The 21,509-nt window shown below is 38.8% G+C and overlaps 1 protein-coding gene across 1 annotated transcript in view; it reads left to right on the top strand.

The window, feature by feature from the left end:
- LOC131246752 (calmodulin-binding transcription activator 4) overlaps positions 1–21,509 on the top strand; it is a 44,513-nt gene that overhangs the window by 6,109 nt on the left and 16,895 nt on the right. The window contains exons 4-6 of the mRNA XM_058247139.1: positions 3,029–3,117; positions 9,064–9,109; positions 14,163–14,673. Of these exons, the coding sequence (XP_058103122.1) occupies positions 3,029–3,117; positions 9,064–9,109; positions 14,163–14,673 (646 nt within the window). The remainder of the gene's footprint in view (positions 1–3,028; positions 3,118–9,063; positions 9,110–14,162; positions 14,674–21,509) is intronic.

Raw genomic sequence — 21,509 nt, 5'->3', positions numbered from 1 at the left:
GTTCTGATTTAGATTGTCTCATGGAAATTCCCATGTTACTCATTTCACCCCATTTGGTCTTCATGCTGTAGCCATGTTGTATTTCTCTTCATGCTTGAAGCATGGATTAGGTGGCACTCCAGCTGATTATCCATTTTGCTCACCTTCATGAACCCAAAAAACAAAATCACAAGCACACAACAGTTTCAGTTAGCTTGATTTCTTCATTGATTTTTAGCTATCACGGGTCATCAACAAATTGTTTTGCATATACCTCTTTACAAATTTGAGTGATGTTCACAACAAAGACAAATATACAATATTTCATTCTTTTCAATTTTTCTGATTTGAGAATTTCTATGGAAATCATTTGATTTTGTTTCATTTCCATTGTTGTTGCTTTTCCGCAGTTCTAGTGCTCAGAGAGATAACTTAACCCTTAAAACCCAAACCAAACTAGTTCTGTGAGAACATTGTTCACATAAGAAGAGAAAAGAGAAAGATGATCCCCCAATTTGTTTGGCCCACTGATCTCTCTATAGTCAAACTTGAGAGAGAATAGCTAAAGTTTTGTTGAACAATAGTAATTACATTAAGCAACTTGTAATCTATAAAAGTAAAGAACACTGATGGAAAAGCTGACGCAGGACAATTAACCATTTGCTTTAAAAGCTCGAATTGATAGAGCATGACAAATTAATCCCTTTATCTCGTAGCCCAGGCCTCACATCGCATGGGTTAGGACCTCGGCCGAACCCCCTCTCGGGCCCCAAATCACATGGGTACTGCCTCACATGAGCCACCCGCCTCACATGGGCCACCCACTCCGAGTGTGTCCTCGCATCCCACAAGCTACCCCACTTGAGCCCTGTCTGAAAATGCCTCTGCATTAAAAGTACTCACAGATTAAGAGCGTGAAGACGTGAGAGTCAAGTGGATGAGCCATTGGATTGTCATGAGAAGATGCATTCAAAACTTGGGGACATGGAGCGACAATGGCCTTAATACCAGTTGCAGTACTGATGCAAGTTCTGGTGGTAAATAGTGTCCTAATGGCTACATGGGATGCCTATTGCCTTAAGGTACCTGAATAGTGGCTAAAGCAAGTCAAGAAGCAGGGTACTACAACACGAGGCACATGCAATATTGTGTCTCTTGTTATCTACTCAATCTGACGGTCCGCTAGCTTTGGTACCAGAATTTGGGGACACGGAGCAACTATGGCCCTAATACCGGCAAAAGGAATGACCCAAGTGGAAGTTTTGGTGATAAACAACTTCCTAATGGCTACATGGGATGTCCATTACCTTAACTCAATAATGACTTTAATGGACCTCACCGGGATAGCTGCATCAACCATTTTTACACTTAGAAGGTTCCACTCATATGTCAATACTTCGGATCACAATTACGAAGTGTATACTTACAAGGCAAACTGAAGGATGGAATATATAATCATAGAGTACACAACGGGATGCATGAAGAACCAGTGTTTGAAGTATCGGTATCGCTACAAGTTTCATTGGCCAGGGATACGGAAACAATATCGATATCGCTGATAATATCGCTGATAACTGGAAATGCGGGGAAACATGGGAAAAACGGTGAAATTTTCAGCGAAACTTCATGAGATGTTAAAATGTACATATTTACATATTTAGAAATAAAAAAATTGCAAAAAGAATGCATACAGAACAAGTTTCCGTTTAATGGGGCCTTAAAAGCATGTGTTGTTACAAGAAATCAGTCCAACCATTCCATCCGGTCTATTTAACTATCCAACCTTCCATACAAACATCCATCGATATTGCAAAATATCAACAACACATGAAATTTCACCAAGAAATCATCAACAATTGGAAAGGAAACGAAAGATTGTGGTCTCAACATCGCGCATGTTGCGATATTAATAATAGCCAGATATTATCAATATTATCAATGATAAATTGAACACTACGTACAACCATGTGTCCATGAAAAAAAATAAAAATTTTCTAATAAACAAAAATTTGATGATATCAATACGTTGGCAATATTATTGAAATATCGTCGATACATTTATGATATGAGCATTACCTAGAATTTACATAGTTGAAAATATTGGCAATACAAGCGACACTTAGAATTTACATAGTTGAAAATATCGGCAATTACATTATCGATATTGATACGTTGGCGATACTTAGCAATTCATTGCTGATACCTAGAATTTCTGATACTACCAGTGTTATCGGTATCGCTGACCTGGAGATAAAGATAATATCCGAGATATTTTGAACATTGCCTCTATGATTATATGTTTCCTCCTTCAGATTGCCTTGTAAGCGTGTACTCCGTAATTGTGATACAAAGTATCAACATGCATGGAACCTTCTGTGTGCAGAAGTGGTGAATGCAGCTATCCCGATGAAGGCTGAATTAAGGCAATAAACATTTCATGGACACTGTTTACCACCAGAACTTGCACTTGGATTAGTACTGTTGCTGGTATTAGGGCCCTAGTTGCTGTGTCCCCTAGTTCTAGCAATCTTAGAAGATATTTGGTGTCATCTCTTCACTCAACATAATCCAAGAGCGATATTCGCTGCCTGGTGATGATCTAGTGATTCAACTAGTCTTCTTTTATCTGAGCTCATCTTCGCGTGGAGTAGATCCTGAGCCACACGTCTTTGTGGCGCAGGTCGCTTTCGTAGTTGGCTTGTTGTAGGATCATGCCACTGCTTTCAGGAGTCTCTGATGCTCTTCGTTTGTGAAGTCATCAGGCCACTTATATGGTACAGGGGGTGGCAGCGGCTGCTGCTGCTGTGACGAACACTTCACCTCCACCACCACCATGATTACTACTAACATGGCTACGAATACTGCAGCCACCACCACTACTACTACCACTATGATCACCACCACTACCGCTGCTACTACTATGACCACTACTGGTTTCGTGCTGATATTTTGTTGCATGAGTTCAATGGCTGTTTTATTTATTAAAATTCTCTGATACTAATTGCTTGTAGAATGACATTTTTCTTTTTCTTTATGGTTATGTGGCTAGGTTGGGAATGCTGATGCTTTGAACTGTTATTATGCTCATGGAGAGCAGAATCCTAATTTTCAAAGGCGAAGCTATTGGATGCTAGATCCGTGAGTCATTCAAATCTCTCTTGCTATAACTTTTATTCATCCATCAAAATAGCATATGATTCCATGTAGCTATTTACTTCTTGGTCTGCCTGTCTTGTTTCTTTTTAAAGCTTCCGTCCTAGCCTTGGGTTACACTTAGCTTGAATTATCCTAACTTAAAGAAATATTCTTCAGTAAGTGGAATCATTGGTTAATTGGTTATATTTACTCATGGTACGTGTGATGTGAAAAAAGAAAACATTGCTCGCTTTCTTGAATTGTTTGAATATCTGTATATTCAAAAGATTGGGCTATTGTTGAACCTATCTAAAATTGTCTGATCGCTTAAAACACACACACAAATGCATATTATTCATCGTCGTCATCATCAGGGGTTCTCATTATTGCTTGGCTTTCTTCTGACCAGCTGTGCACCAAACATAAACACTTCTTCTTTTCCCCATCTTTATTAGTTGATGCATTGATTCCAGTCAGAGTTTCCATTTGTGTCTCATGTGCATTTCCATCCTTTATATGACACCTGTCCTTTGCATGCTCATAATCTTGGTTTCATTTCTATCGTAGACATTATTTTGAATAAACACGGACCTGTATAACTACATGGGAGTAGTTGCTAAAAACTGTTGAAACCCTTTTATGCATTTAGGCAGCTGCCTTTGTGTTTGTGTTGGCGAAGACCCTGATCTCTTGTAGGGCGTGTTTGATTTTCCAATTACACTAGTAAATGGCTGTAAATGGGTAATGATTACTTTCCACTTCTATGATGACATTAGATGAATTTGATTGCAATGATGACATTTTTTTAGGGTATTTGTTTTATCTAGGCATCACTGTAAATAGGGTAGTTTTATAATGTAAAACTGTAATGATTACAATGTCCTTTAGTTATCTCCTATTAGAGGCGCATTTGATTCTCAACTGTTGTGCTATAATTCTTGTTTTAACAAACACTGTCAAATGTTAATGATGCTCATTTACTTTGCATTACATAGGAAATTGGAAAAACAAACACCCCCGTAATTGCATAGGGTCGTTATAACCAGTGTTCGAAGTATCGGTATCGCTACAAGTTTCGCTGGCCAGGGATATGGAAACAATATCAATATTGCCGATAATATCACTGATAACTGGAAATGCGTGGAAACATAGGAAAAATGGTGGAATTTTCAGCGAAACATTCTGGAGATGTTAAAATGTACATATTTGTATATTTAGAAATTTAAAAAATAAAATAAAATTGCAAAAAGAATGCATACATAACAGGTTTCCATTTAACGGGACCTTAAAAGCATGTGCTGGTGTAAGAAATCAGTCCAACCATCCCCTCCGGCCAATTTAACCATCCAACCTTCCATCCAAACATACATCGATATTACAAAATATCAACAACAGATGATATTTCAGCAAGAAATCATCAACAATTGGAAATGAAACAAAAGATTATGGTCTCAATATCTCGCATGTTGCGATATCGATAATATTGAGATATTATCAATATTATCAATGACAAATTGAAAACTACATACAACCATGTGCCCATGAAATAAAATTTTTTCCAATAAACAAAATTTTGATGATATCAATACGTTAGCGATATTATTGAAATATCATCAATACACTTATGATACAAGCAATGCCTAGAATTTACATAGTCGAAAATATTGGCGATACATTGGCGATATTGATGCATTGGCAATACAAGCAACACCTAGAATTTACATAGTTGAAAATATTGACGATTACATTAGCGATATTGATATGTTGGTGATACTTAGCGATACATTGCTAATACCTAGAATTTCTGATACTACCAGCGTTATTGGTATCGCTGAGCCAGAGATAAAGATAATATCAGAGATAATTCGAACACTGGTTATAACTCAACAGTGGCCTTGTTTCAGTTAGCAAGCTAGGTTGATTGTATGGATTGGCTGCCCGCCCTTAAATCAAAAATTTTGTTGTTCTAATTAAGTTAATGATTCCCTTTTGTCTTGAACCAGATTTTTTGTCCCCCCGATAAAAGTTAATGAATCCCTTTTACTGATTTCCTGGCTACGAACACCAATCATGGTACTTTGCCAACAGGTTTATTCTCCACAATCTAGTTACTTGAAATTGGCCACTGCATTGGCAAAATCCATATTGCTGGCTCAAGTATTAGAGCTTCAAGCAATTGGAAACTAGTGTCCTCCTTTCCTCCTTTATCTGGTGGATCTTCTTAATCTTTGGTGCAACCTTTTATCTATATCTTGGCATAGAATGAATTCTATACACAGAAGTTATTGTGTTGATGATATTCTTTTGCTTATCACGGTGTGAAGATGTATATTTGGCACAATATTAGTTGATGTAGGCATCTTTGTCTAGCTTACTGGCCTTTGGATGCAATTCTTAGGGCCTGTTTGTTAACTCTTAAAATTAACACTTAACATGGAATTCAGAAAATGCCCCGTATCAAGAGTTGTTTGTTAACGCCGAAATCGGAAAGCGCTAAGTGATTTTCCGCGATATTTCATTGAATTCTTTCCACGATAGGAATCTGGCTTAATGGTGAATGCGGAATGCGCTCCATAAATTTTTATATTAAAATTTTTTTGCTTCCAAAATTACCCCTTCAAGTTACTACAGAATTTTGTTCTCTTTTAAATTGTTTGCGAAATAGAAAAGTAACTTTTAACATGTGAAACTTATTTATGCCCCACCATGATTTTTGTGTTTGATCCACACCGTCCATCAACATTTTCAGATCATTTTAGAGCATGAGCCCAAAAATGAGGTACATGTAAAACTCAAGTGGGCCACACCTTAAAAACCAATGGAAATTGAATGAAACTCAAGTCGACGATTAAAAACCTTTTGGGGGCCATAAAAGTTTTCTTGATCTTTGTTTTTTCCCTTCATTTGGCTTGTATGACCTAATCAACGGATTGGATATCAAATAAACAGTACAGTGGGCCTTAGGAGGATTTTAATGGTGGATATCCAATTACTATTGTTTTCCTGTGGTGTGGTCCACCTGAGATTTATATCCCTCTCATTTTGTTTGTGAAGCCCTAAAATGATCAGTAAAAATGGATGAACAGAATGGATGAAGCACATACATCATGATGGGGCCCAGAGAGCACCGACCACTAGTTGCGGGGTTGGTGGCGGGGGAGTAGATACGTGTCGTGGGAAGACGAGTGCCTACACTCCTCGAGCTCCAAGTTGAGCGAACAGTTCAAAGGAGATCAAAGTTACATGGGCCCACAATGATATATTTATTATATCCACACCATTCATCCATTTTTCGAGTTTATTTTAGAGCATTAGCCAAAAAATGAATCATATCCAAAGCTCAAATGGACCGCACTAAAAATAGCAGTGGGGATAATGATTTTCACCGTTAAAAAATTCGTAGGGCCGACCATAATGTTTATTTTCCATCCAATCTGTTCGTAAGGTCACAAATACCTGGATGAAGAGGAAAAAAACAAATTTCATATTGATCCGAAACTTCTGTGACCCCCAAAAGGATTTCAATGGTAGACGTTCAATCCCCCACTGCTTTTTGCAGTGTGGTACACTTGATCTTTAGATCTGCCTTATTTTTCGGCTCAAGCCTTAAGACGAGCTCAAAAAATGGATGGACAGTTTGGATATAACCCATCATGATGTGACCCACAAAACTTGTTGACGTCAATACACCAGCCAATCTGCTTCCGCGGATTAGCTACTTGCAGGTTGATTAGTGAGAATTGCTACTGAAGTGACGTCACCAAGTTATGTGGGACCCACCATGATGTATGTGTTGTATCCACACCGTCCATCCATTTGGTGATATAAATTTAGGGCATGAGCCAAATAGCCAGTAAGATCCAAAGCTCGAGTGGACCCCACAACATAAAACAGTGGAGAGAGTGCCATCCGCCCTTAAAAATTTCTAAGGGCCACAAAAGTTTTCGATCAAGCTGAAATTTGTGTTTTACCTTCTGTCATGTCTGTCTTAACTTATGAACACGTTGGATCTCAGATAAACATCATAGTAGACCTTAGGAAGGTTTGAAGGTTTCAACGGTGGGCGTCACTCTTCCCACTGTTTTTTGTGGTGGGGTCCACTCCAGATTTGGATCTGACTCATTCTTTGTTTCATGCCCTAAAATGATATCTCCAAATGGATGGATGGTGTGGATACGACACATACATCGTGGTGGGTCCCACAGAACTTGGTGATGTCACTTTTGTAGAGAGTCTCGCTACTCAACCTGGTATTTAATCCGCCTCCTCCCGTGAACTTCCTGTGAAAGATTCTGTGTGGGGCCCACTGCGATGTTTGTGAGAAAGCTAGTTCGTCCATCCATTTTTCGAGCTTATTTTAGGACATGCGACCAAAAATAAGATGTATCCAAAACTTAAATGGGCCACACGATAGGAAATAGTGGAGATTTTGTGACCACCGTTGAAACATTAATATGGCCACAAAAGTTTTGTATTAGTTTAAGTTCACGATGTTTTCACCTCATCTCAATCAAAATGACCTTATAAACAGTTTGGATGGAATATAAATATCAAGGTGGAGTCTAGGAAGGTTTCAATGGTAGGCATTCCTTTCCCCACTGTTTCATCTTGTATGGCCTACTTGAGTTTTGGATACTCCTCATTTTGGTCGAATGTCCTAAAATGAGCTCGAAAAACGGATGGACATGTTGGATTTCTCACAAACATCACAATGGGCCCCACCCAAAATCCTTGCACTGGAACTTCGTGCGAAAGGCTTTCGTTGGGAAATCCGTGTCCGTCCATATGCCAGATTTACCACTAAAGCCAGAATTCCCTGCGTTGGAAACGTAGGTGGGGCCCACCTTCCTGTTTGTGAGAAATCCACCCTGCCCATCGGTTTTGTGAGTTTATTTTAGGACATGGGACCGAAACTGAGGTGGATCCAATAATCAAGTGGGCCCAAAACGTGAGGATTGAACATCCTAATTTGAAATATTCATGGGGCAACATAAGGAATTTATCTGTTTTTTTATGAATAATGATTTTTTTTCTGTTTTTTTTTTTTTTTGAATAATGTGATATTTTAATTTTCTCTTAATTGCTTTAGTTTATTTGAATTAAATAGAATAATTTTATTTTCATTTAATAAAAAATAATTTCTTTAAAATGCAAAACATTTCCAAACAAGAGATGGGGGCAAATGCATCAAATTAACGTATTTAAGACATTTCAGATGTTTGTTAACAAACACGTTGTTTCAAATTTGGTACTTAATTTTCAGACTTCTGCCCTAATTGCCAAACAAGTTTTTTGACTTCAGATTTCAGATTCAGCCTTCAGATTTCAGATTCAGGCTTTAGACTTCAGATTTAACAAATGAGGCCTTAGTCTAAAAATCATGTCATGTTCTTTTCCTCTTCATAAAAAATTGTTCTGACCAAGGTCACATTTTTATCTGATAAGACTTCAATGATGTAAATATAGAACTTGATGTTTATCAACCTTTTTTGATTTTCCCTTCTATATCTCATTCACCCAATTCATTCTAGAAGAATTGTGGTGAGTTGTCACGAGATGCACCTTGTCATGTCATTAGCTTATGTTTCATCATATGGCTACTTATCTGTCATTAAAAAAATTTTAAAAAAAGATCTTGTAACCTGATGATTAAATGGACAACGATATACCCTTTGTATTTTACTAGGTCATGTCCGACAGTGTATAATATTCAAGTAGTAATCTCATTGCTCTTTCTTAAGTTCCTAGTAATCCTGTCTTTTTAAGATGTTTACACTACCTCTGTTGGCATATCTTTTTAAGCCACTTTACCACATTAAAGTTTGTCTTATGGAGACAATTTATTCTCTTGTTTGGAGTCGTAGCGTGTTTTTTTTTTTCCTTTTCTTTTCTGGCGTTCTGTGAGTATTTCTGAAAGTCACGTGGTTACTTACAGTTTTTGTTTTGCAGGGCCTGCGACCATATTGTTCTTGTTCACTATAGAGAAATCAATGAGGTGTGTTACTTACTCCTGATTATTTGGATATACAAGAAAATTTTCGTGTTAGTACCGTTATCCAGTCATGTTGTTAAATTTCCTTTTCATCACCTGCCACTAAACTTTCATTGATATGTGTCCTTATGAAATGGTATATGGGGCAAAATGTCTAGGGGATTCTGCGGTGATAAGATAATATGATTGGAGAACCAAATGGTTGTAGCTGTTTCTGGGGTGAACATCTGCAGATCCACGTACAGTGAGAGAAGCCACCCGCAGGCTGTGACCATTCTTAAGCTGAATTTTGATGTCAGTATGCTCAGAAATCTGGCCTTTCAGGCATGGTTGCTTACAGACTTGTGGCATGGTGACAGTAGCTTTACAAGGGTCATCTGGGGCCAAGGTAGCCAACCCCAAGTTTCTGGGAGATGGCTAAGATGATGATGATAATGAATAACACTTGGATTCATTAGGAGCATTGGTATCTTACTGTACAACAGACTCATTTTATGTAATTGAATGGTCAAATCATGAGATTTTGTTTCTGTGGAGACTTGTGGGTATTTGAGATGAGATTCTACCTGCTTGCAGGTGTATATTGTCTCATTGACATTCAGCAGGAGATGAAAATGTTAGTGGACTTTCTTGTTTTTTTCTAGATAAATAAAAATTTGTTATCATATTAAAAGAAAGGTGGACTTCATTGATTCATTGTGGAAGACTGAATTTTGAGGCCTTGTGAGCATAGGGAATACCACAACGATCTTGCTTCTTGCTGTGTAATTCTTTGTATATATCGGTTTTATGTTTATTTTGAAAACCGTTAATTTTCACAAAAGGAAAGCTAGCACTGCTAAATTTGGAGATCAGGAGAGGTATTCCATTCAATATTCTGCCATTTGCTTTCCTTTCTAAGGAACTTGACTGACACATATTCAATGTTATCAGCAACATTGTAATGCCTCCATTGTCAATCATGGTAGTCAAAAGCGTTTCATGTCCTATAGTTAATTTTTGCTGAATTCCACATCAAAAGCCACCTTTAAGTTCCAATGAAATGAACTGAGGCACTGCTATGGAGGACAAGCACAGGTCAATAGTTTCCAGCCAATATTGCAGGCTAAACCTTCACAAGGCTTCAAAATTTAATGTGCTGGTTAGGCTGTAATTTTGATGATCAATAGATTTTGTAATGTTTTTTTTGAAATTTAACTGAAATCCAATTTTTGATAAAATGCAGTTAAATGGGATTGCCCTCTCTCTGAATCTGTGTACACAGTACACACTCTCCCCTTCTCCATCTATCCACACACATGCACATATGTATTGAGAAATACTAGGGAGGCTTGCTACTTAGAGACTTGTCCCTTTGCCCAACACCTGGTGATCCAGGTTGTTCATCTTGAAGCTCTCACCGTAGATAAACTACATGGAAAAACAAATCTCACTATTCAGAATTACTCGCCAACCGTACAAAGGTGAGTACAAAATTGTTCAGATTTCAACATATGTATGGGCGATGAGGATCTCTAATTCTCTATCATCAGTATCAGGATTTTTCCATATAGGACATCCACGATGAGATTTACTAGATGAATGGTTGGATCACCCCATGGTGAGGCAGAACAACAAGTGTTATGGGCGAGCCTCCCTACAAAATGATGCAAGACCGATGCATGAACCAAATAAGCTGTGAGATTAAGTCACGAAATTAAGATAATTAACAAAAAAACACAAGCATTGCCATAATCATCACGAATACCATGAAAACCAAAAGAACATCATGCATAATCCTAGCTTAAGTTACCAACATCGTTACAGAAGATCATTAAATAAAAGGAAACTAGGATCCAATGGATGTAGAGACATCCAATTACCATAGGGTATAATCTATTTCAAAGTAGAAGGCCTAATACAACCTATGGTAAATTAGGGTTTTAGGAAATTTAGAAAATCTAAGAAAGTTAGGGATTTCTAGATTTAGGGTCAGGTTTTGGTAAAGAGGAAATGGGGTTTTGATTTAAGGGTGAAAAGAAGCCAAAAAGGACAAGGTGTGGCCATATGACCAAACTGGAAGGTTCTCACGTGTGGCCGTATGGTCACACATGTGGCATGGGATGAATGGGTTAGGTCTCTTAGGGTTTGGGATTATAGATAGATAAAGGAAAGATGGGTTTATGAGAAGATGAAGGCTTATGATAGGAGAATCGAAGAACATGAAGAAAATACCTTGATGGAGGGGAAAAGAGGTGATGATGTGGGGATAGATGGAGACCTCACACCTCTGTTGATGAAGATTAGCCTCACACCAATCTCCCATCCAAATCACATGGAAGTATCTTCAAATCTCATGAAGATGGAAGGAGAAGAAGAAAGCAAGAGTTCTCTCTCTCTCTCTCTCTCTCTCTCTCTCTCTCTCTCTCTCTAATCACAAAATCCAATGAGGGAGAAGGTCACACACCCACCCTCTTTTATAGTTCCAAGAAAGTTAAAAAATTATAATAAACACCATGTTTTGTTAATTTTGACGAAAATAACCCGAGTTTAACTAAAATCAACTAAAAGCACTCATAATGGTGTCCAAATATAACATAAACAAAACTAAATCTTATAAGTTAATAAAATCTAAGAAAACCTAGTGTGGACGATCCACGATCAATGGCCTGATCGTCACCTCCCTTCAATCCAACGGTCTAGATCACTACATAAAGCAACCCATGTACATCTTCCCAATGTGGGGTCTTCAGATGCTCGCACATGCACATAGAGTCTTTAGCACGATCACTAGTACTCACCTAGCCACAGGGAAATCGGTTCAACCCGCCTTCTCCTCTGATACGTACACAAAGGTGTACATGAAGTGAGGTCCTCATCACAAAACCCCAATACACATCTGCCTGATGTGTTTGGCTAGGGAGGAGACTATTGACCATCTGTTCATCTATTGCGCCTTTGCCAACAAAGTGTGGAGTCACTTCTTATCGAAGTTCAGAACAAATTGGGTGATGCCGGATTCAGTGGGGGAACTTTTGTGGGCATGGCATGAGGGTGGAGCTGGGAAGATCGGGAAAGCACAGTGGCGGCTGCTAATTATGGCACTTTTTTGGACTAGTTGGGGAGCCAGGAATGCTTGATGCTTCAGGAATGTTCCTGCGAGGGTGGGTGATGTCATTATGAGAGCGCAAGCTCTCTTAATGGAGTGGTCCTAATTGTTGTAGGCCTTCTAGGCTTTTGTTTTGCGCCTTTTGGCGTTGGTTTGGTGTTTCTTTGTTCGCTTTTGGTGAGCTTTTCTTAATAAGTGATTGTTATCCTTTAAAAAAATGCTTTATAGAACACAAAACAAACTTGGGAGAGCAGTTAACAAGAAATTAAGAGTTGTTTGAGTAATGAGAAAATAGAAAATGATCTAGAAAAGTGAATTAGTTAGAGAGAAAGGCTACACATTGCTTGTAAATTGCATGGTAGCAGCCATGTAGGAATTGGTTGATGCATCATAGAGGACAGGAAATTTACCAATCACTGCTTAAATTTGGTTTTGCCAAAGGTAATGGAAATTGGCAAAGGGATTTTATAATGACTGGCAAAGTATTTAATTGTAGAAGTGTTGCATTTGGAAACATCATGGGCACATTGCTGGTGACCAAGGGTTCAAAATGTTACATTCTTTTCTTTCATTAATAATAATTAAAAAAAAAATTCCCATGATTCCATTGCAACGGAAGTTTCCAAAGAAGAGTGATCCATTAGACCTTGTGTCGAAGCTTTTATGGTGGTATTTCATTATAGCTTCTAGTGACGTCAAATGGTGAGAACCCACTATGCGGGGTTACAGAATCCAGATCCTGGTGTGCCTATACTATGAATCATGCATGCCCACTAGCTTACTTGGTATGAACAATATATTCAAAGCAATGGTTATGTTTTAACTCCATGTTCATAACCATCAACCCAATGGAGCTCTCATCTGTCGTATAGTTAATCAAATCATCTAATTAGGGATTGACACCTATGTCACCCATATATGGATACTGATATGGACATGGATATGAGAATGAGGATATGGTTCTCCATTTCTTAAAATCTACAGCGCAGGTTTAGATTCAGGTATCCATTTGAAATATGATATTCATATTAGGTTTTATGATGTCAGACTTCTATTAACTCTAGTTCTGTTAAACAAGGTATTGTTTTTTTTTTAATTTTTTCCAACATGCTAAAATTTTAGCCTTTAAAAAATATGCGAAATAAGGCATGTTTGGATACAAGGAAAACCTTTTCCATTTCAAGGTTTTCCACTGATGTGCCCTTTTGTATTGTTTGGTTAGCAAAGAAGATAGTGGATTCCACCAAGCAACCATTTGCCTTTTCCATAGTTTAGATTCTCAAGTACAAGATAGAAAGTGACTATTGTTAGAGGAATATGAGATTTCCACTTGCTATAACAAAAAAGACCTCTAACAATGGAATCCGTGTTTGTTTAGTGCCTTGGGAAATAATCATTAAATAATGATTGAGATTTCCATTCCCACACCAAGGATTCCTCCAATCCAAACATGCCCATAACAACATTGTTAGTGAATTACAATTTTTACAGTGCACACATGCATAAATATTACGAGAAGAATGTAAATTGTCGGAATTTCCGAAATAACTAACATAATATGATAGGATCAGCTAAAATATTTCTCAAAGTATGCTAGAGTATCCGGTACCAGTATTGGTAGTGTGTCATATTTGATATGATGCGTTGAGCAAATGCAAGTATCTGGATATCATTGGTTGACACCCTCTTTGTAGTATTATGATTCCATGGTGTTCAGATTAAAAAATGGCATATTTTCTACCTTTGGCCACCAAGCACACTTGGGTCCAATCATGAGCTATTCTGGCTTATTGGATGCAAGGCTGACTTGCGACCGCCATCTTTCTCGCCAGTGACATGCCCTTCTTTCTCAATATTCATTGATGCTACTCTACGTGCTGTTTTTATTCTAGCCCCAACATCTGTAATGGCTTCATATGATTGTGAGTTATCAGCTTGACATTGCCAGTTGCTTTCTATTCCATGCAGGGAAGGCGCAATGCTGGATCGAGCTCGAACTTGTTGACAGATTCCAATTCCAATTTCAGCCCGAGTGCCGGATTTTATAATTCTCAGAACCAAGGCTCTTCCGGAATCAGCGAATTATATGAACCATATCAGAGTTCATTCAGTCCAGGATCTGTTGAAGAAGTCAGTTCTAAGTTAGTTGTGAGGAATAATGAGATGAATCACTTGGATGCTGTGGACAGATCAGGAGCTTTTGGTACTGAGTCAGGTCCAGAGGTCAAGCAAGCACTCAGAAGGATTACGGAACAGTTAAGTTTGGGTGATGATGATGTTGATTCCGTGTGCCTGGAAAAGCAAGCACTCAAAAGACTTACAGCACAGTTAAGTTTGGGTGATGATGATGCTGATTCCATGTACCTGGAAAAGCTTCCTTCACACTACAGTCAAGATGAGGAGTCACATGATCAACTGTCAGATGCAAATGCTGGAAAGCAAGATGGCTCTAACCATGTCCTATTGCTACGGAATTCAGGTGTTGGTGGTTGAATTATCAGATACTTCTTTGATGAATGACCTCATACCTTGTTATGATATAGAATGGTGAATAGAAACATGTAGAAATTCACAAACGTGCACACACACACACACGCTCACCCATGCACACGCACACGCACACATATGTGCATGTGCACATGCGCACGCATGCACAAATATAGAGAAAGCAATTGGAAGGAGGGAGGACATTCACACACATAGCGAGAAGGCGATGGGTAGGAGGGAGGGCATCCACACATAGAGAGAGAAGGCGATGAGTAGGAGGGAGGGCATGCAATGCAGGAAGTACATTGGATGTGAACAGTAAGTACTCTTAGTGTGAAACATAGCTCATTTTTCAGCCCAGTTGTTTGCTTCCATGTCAAGATATCCTTCTCAACAAGAAGGAATCAACCCCACAGAGAGAATCCCTTGAATAATTCATCAGAACACACACAAAAAAATGATAGTCCCTGTGAGTTAGGTACAACTGAGTAGCCTCCATCTATGTTAGTGCTTGTTTTCTTAGGATTAGGTTCAACATTAGGTACAGGATGTTGAATTAATTGAATATTAGTTTCAATTTAGTATATTTCTAGGGAAATCCTCATTGTCCAAGGATAGAGAGAGTCCCTTATCATTGGGAGGGTGGGAGGGCATGTAATGCATGAAGTACACTGATTTTGAAACGGAGCACATTTATCAGCCCCATAGTTTGCTTCCATGTGAAGACAACTCCTCAACAATGTTTTAAACAGCGAACGGTACGTAGTGTAGCATTTAAACTTCTGAAATGTGAGGCATAAGCTACATAGCGTGTAGTGTAAGCTACACACTTCTTCTAGATTTTTAATTAACGTTGCACTCAGTTGCATCAAATGTCATGATATTTTGCGCCAAATTATACTGACTAATAATGAAATTTCATGACATCTAGTGCAACCAAACACTAATGAAGTAAAAAATATGGCAAAGATTAGTGGAAAATGGCTTGCAGTGCAAGCTGCGTAGCGTGTAGCGTATGTAAATTAGCATGTAGTGTAGGCTACATGCAATTTAAAGCCATGTTCATGAGCCACGTAGCGGTAAGTCTAAGCTATGCTACGTAGCATGAGTTGCATGCTACATAGTGTAGCTATTTAAAACACTGCTTCTCAATAAGAAGGAACCGACACTAAGGAGAGAGATTCCCCTTTTGAATTATTGATCAGGGAGAAAAAATGAAAGGGAAATTTTATAGGATAGCTATAAGACCACCCATGCTTTATGGGATAGAATGTTTGTAGTTAAGGAACAACATGATCACAGGATGAGCGTAGCTGCTATGAAGATGTTGAGATGGATGAATGACAAGATGAGGAAGGATAGAATTAGAAACGAATGTATTCTAGGAACTTAGGAGCAGCACCACTGGGTAATAAGATGAGGGAAAGTGGACTTGGATGGTTTGGTCACGTGCAACAGAGACCAAGAAAGTAGCCTTAGATGATTTGGTGCATTTATTGAATCAAACAATCAGTTCGATCTACTGCTAGCATGAGGTAAATACACTTATACATTTGGACAAATAACCAAGAAAGATTGGTGATGTGCAGGCAAGACAGATTTCTCATCGCGGCGGATTGGGGAAGTCATTTTCTAGGGTGACGCAATCCGTCCTTCCAACAACGGCATCCAATCATGTGCTAATATGTCTAGATTCGGAAGGAATTTCATTACGGCCCTCAAAATTTGGTGTTTAGAGGAGGGTTGCAAACAACATGGAAAAGTGGTGGGAGGAATGTGAAGTGAGTGGGTGGGCAGGTTTCAAATGCATGAAAAAACTGAAATATATCAATTTCAAACTAAAGGATTGGAACAAAAGGAGGTTTAGATGAGCAAACTAAAAAGAAAAGCAAGAAAGAAAGAACTACTAAATTATATTGAATCTATTGAAGAGAAGAAGAAAATGGCGTAATTAAAGAAAATACATCAATTGAGAAGGAATGCGCAAATGTGGATTATGCGTTGATATTTAGAAGGGAGGAAGAGGAGTGGAGGCAAAAATCGAGAGCAATATGGTTGAAAGAAGGAGATGAAAATACAACTATCTTTCACAAAATAACCAATGGTAGAAGAAGAATGAATGCAATTCAGAAATTATTCTTAAACAATTGCCTCGTAGAAGATTGGGATTGACATCTTTTGACAAAAAAAAAAAAAGAAAGAAAAAAGAAGATTGGAAGCGAATTGAAGAAGCCATCATATATTTTTATTTGAAGCTATATTTGAAAGGAAGTTAAGGAGTCCAAGGATGAATGGTTTATCATTCAAGTTGCTCCCTCCCAAGAAGGCAAAATGGTTGGAGAGAAGATTCAAAGAGGAGGAAGTAAGAAAGGTGTGATCGGGATTGTTAAAAGGTTAATAGTTTAATAAGGCCCATTGGGCCCAAGTCCATGTAATAAGGCCTATAGTGCCCATTCGCAAGTCCATTAATAAGTCCCTTGGGGCCCATTCACATTTTTACTATTACAAATAAGAGTAGAGGCTAGGGTTTCAATGCACACTAAGCATCTCATGTTCTTGCTATCTCTTTCCTCTCGTATTGTTTCTTTCTTCCATCTTTCTCCTCCTTTATTCTTCCTCTCATTATGGCTTTTGGTAAGCCCTCAAGATTAGCACCATGTAGCCGTTTAACATGGTATCACAACGTAAGTGCTCCTAGGGTTTTTTTTTTTTTTTTCTTTCTTCTTCTTCTTTTCTCTTTTCTTATTTTTCCTTCACTTATATATATATATATATATAAGTTCTTCTTCAAATTTTTTTACTTGATGATTTTTGTGTTGCTTTGGATAGGGTCTGCTGATTTTTTATTTTTTATTTTTTTATTTTTATTTTTTTTGTGTTTCACTTCCTTCCCTTCTTTTCTTACTTTTCCCTTTTTCATCGTCTTCTTTCTTTCCTCCTCCTTCTTCTTCTTAATTCCATGAGTTTTATTCTTCTAATCTTTCTAAACAGGTGGTGTTTCCACTCCTTCCCTGCCTAGTCTTCAGCAGTTCCTTCCTTCCCTTCTTAATCTTCTTTTCTTTCTTTCCCCTTTCCTTCCCTACACAACAACAATTTCTCATTAACCCTTTTTCCCTTCACCCTTCATTCTTCTTTTTCATTCATTTTTTTAGAGTCACGAGGCCTTTTCCTCATGAACTTGTGATTCGTGAGAAGGAGGTGGCTTGTGGTTGGAATTTTTTATACGGTTTTGCACCATATGTTGCTGGATTTGAAGCATCTTTAATATGCAGTTGAAGCCCTCAGATTTTTTTGCTGTCTGGTTGAAGATGTTGTTGGAAATTTTTATTCTATTCCTTTTTTGAAGAATTTTCTGAGGGATTTGTTGTTTTTTGTTGAATGGTTGGAAGTATTGTTGGATGTCCAGGTTGGCAGTGTTTAACTAATTGTCTCTTGCTGTGTGACGTATGCTTGCTTCTTTTCCACCTCCTCTTTCGACGACTTAGTAGCTTCTTCATTTCAAGCTCTCCTTATCAAGATGTGCGATGCAACCAGTAATTATACCAAGCAGTTGGCCCGAACCCGTTTATGTGTCGGGCAATTGGTTTGAGCTTGTTTGTACTGGGTGATTGTCTCAGCCTTTGCTTAGACTTATGATTGTAATGGGCTTGTTTACTCTAAGCAATTGGCTTAGACTCATTATATTGAATAGTCGGTCCATTTTTATTTGTTATGGGTAGTTGTGTGGACTTGTGATTGTGTTAGGCAGTTGCCCCAGCCTTAGTTGAGCTGGATAGTTGATTTAGACTCGTCTGTGCTGGATGGCTGTTCCGGTAGCTCACTTAATTGAAGTTGCAGAAGCGCTTGTTCTCTTAAAGTTATTGGTTGCCTCATCGTCTCCACTTCTCATCCGTTTGCTACGCTCTCGTCACAGCAAGTACTACTCATCTCTGCAGCCATGTTACTTTTTTATTTTCTTCTTCTTTTAAAAATATTTTACGTGTCTGTCCAAACTCAAGTTCCTCTTTTCAGAGCACATTGAGTTTGATAGGGGATGAAAGAGAAGAATTTCTTTCTTTTTTTAGGTTTGTTAGCCCTTGTTCTATGCTTGGCCTCATTAGGATGCTCCAACTTGACGGGGAGGTTGAAAGGTTAATAGTTGAATGAGGCCCATAAGACTCATTCACAAGTCCAAGTAACAAGGCCCTTGTTCTATGCTCGGCCTCATTAAGATGCTCCAGCTTGAGGGGGAGTGTTGAAAGGTTAATAGTTTAATAAGGCCCATTGGGCTCAAGTCCATGTAATAAGGCCCATAAGGCTCATTCACAAGTCTAGGCAATAAGGCCCACAAAGCCCATTCATGTTTTTACTATTATAAATAAGAGTATAGGGCTAAGGTTTCAATTAGGGGTGCACATCGAACCGGTAGAACCGTGGAACCGGACCGGAACCAATCCAACGGTCCGGTTCTAGACAGCACCGAATCCGGTTCCAGTTCCAAAATTACAAGAACCGTTGGATATGGTTCGGTTCCGGTTTAGGGGCATGTAGAACCGAACCGAACCGTTGATCCAAACTGTGGATCCGAACTTAAAGATCGAAACAAAAAAAAAAAACCCAAAAACCCTATCTCTTTCTTAGTTTCTCTCACCGTCTCCCTCTCTCTCGCCGTCTCTCACCCTATCTGTATCTGCGAGTCTGCGACTGCCTAGCCCCTGCCCAAGCTCTTCTCTCGCTGTCTCTCTCTCTCTCTATCTCTCTTTCTCTCGCCATCTCCTTCTCTCTCGTTGTCTCCGTGGTGCGTGCAGTCGCCCAGGCCCCTGCCCTCTCTCTCTCTCTCAGTGATACAGACAACAATGACTATTGCTTTCAATGGTACATTCATAACATCTTTTTGACATTCACTTGCTCTTGATAGTGTGTGTAAGAGAACTACATGTCTCAAGCATTCACTAGCAATAACAACTGATTCCTTGGCCATGTTTTTCAAAAATCAAGATGATAAGATGAAATGTAATCTTCTTGTTACATAGTTTGCATCCCTTCCTACTTGCTACTATCTAGATGATGGTGGTCACATATCAGCAGCATTGATATGGAATTACCTGCATATCCGTAAGAGTGATTTGCATGCATTTGATGCATTGTCTGTATAGAGTGAAAAGCAACATGTTATTGTCCTTGTTCTGTTCAAGCTATTGAGTTTTCATAAGCAACATGTTATTGTCCTTCTTCGAGGTTTAGATCTCAGTGCAATTGGGTTGGATTTTAAAAAGCCCAGAACCGTGGAACCGATCCGGAACCGGAACCGAACCGGTTTTCACGGTCCGGTTCCGGTTCGGTTCTAGGGTGCTAACGGTCCGGTTCCGGTTCCGAAAATCCTAGAACTCCTAGGAACGGTTCGGTTCCGGTTTCACCCCAGAACCGGACCGAACCGACCCGTGTGCACCCCTAGTTTCAATACACCCTAAGCATCTCACGTCCTTGCTATATATCTCTCCTTTGTCTTGCTTTCATTATTGCTCTCGTCCATCTTTCTTCTTCTTCTCATTGTAGCTTCTCATAGACCCTTAAGATTAGTACCATGTAGCTATTTAACAGGGATGAATAGGGACAAGCGCTAGAACTAGATGGAATCACAATGGCTTTCTTTCAAGATTGTCGGTGCATCATCAAGGGACACATCATGGAGTTCTTTATTCCATCAAAGATCCAAAGTGAGTAAGGATCTAAATTCTACTTTCATAACTCCTCATCCCAAGGATCGATGATGCAATGGAAATTGTGGAATTGAAGCCCATTAGCTTGGTGAGTGGATGTTATAAATTCCTTGCAAAGGTGTTATCAAGGAGGCTAAAGGAAGTAATGACTTTTGTGATTTCACAATTTCAAGGAGGATTTATCAAGCATAGACAAATATTAGATGGTGTATTCGTCGCCAATGAATTCATGGACTCAAGTGGAGGTGTAGCATGCAAATTGACATGGGGAAAGCATATCATCATGTTGATTGGGATTTCCTAGCGTATGCCATGCGAAGGATGGGTTTTTGAAGAAAATGGATTGGGTGGATGATTGAATGTTTGTCATCAGCATCCTTTTCGATCCTAGTGAATGGATCTTTTGTTGGCTTCTCTGCGAGTTCTATGGGGCTTCATTAAGGGAATCCTTTGTCTCTGTAACTATTTTTCAAGTGTGGTAGAAGGTTTAAGCTTCCTTAGTTCAAGAGCCAAGGAGATGGGATTTATTAGGGGCTTTAGAGGGGGAAACCCAGAGTTGCAGATATTGCATCTTAAGTTTGCAGATGATACACTTATACTATGTGAGGCATCCGCATAACAAGTGTATGACTTGAAAAGCATTTTAAGATGCTACGAAGTTTTGGGACTTTCGGGTTAACCTAAGAAAAATTGCATTGGCAGGGGTCGATAAAGAGGAGGAAAGATCTAAAGAGACAGCAAGAAGGTTGGGATGCAGATGGGTGGACCTTCCATGCACCTATCTGGGTCTTCCTCTAGGTGGGAAGCCAAACATTGCAGAATTTTGGAATCTAGTTATAAAAAGAATAGAGAAGAAACTAGCTGGATGGAAAGGATTCTACCTCTCATTAAGGGGTAGAATTACCCTAATAAAGGCAGCCCTCTCAAATTTACCAGTATACTACATGTCTCTATTTAAGATTCCTACAGTGGTGGCATCCGAAATAGAGAAGCTTCAAAGATACTTTTTGTCGGAGGGGAAGGAGGAAGGAAGAAAGTTCCATCTTGGAAAGTGGGAAGATGTTCAAAAGCTAGTAAGAGAAGGCAGCCTAGGAATAGCAAATGTAAGAGTGAAAAGTTGAGCGTTATT

The sequence above is a fragment of the Magnolia sinica genome, chromosome 5 (assembly GCF_029962835.1).
Source record: "Magnolia sinica isolate HGM2019 chromosome 5, MsV1, whole genome shotgun sequence".
In the NCBI taxonomy this organism is placed as follows: Eukaryota; Viridiplantae; Streptophyta; class Magnoliopsida; order Magnoliales; family Magnoliaceae; genus Magnolia; species Magnolia sinica.
Note: the sequence above shows the minus strand (reverse complement) of the source record. Positions and strands in the feature narration are given on the sequence as shown.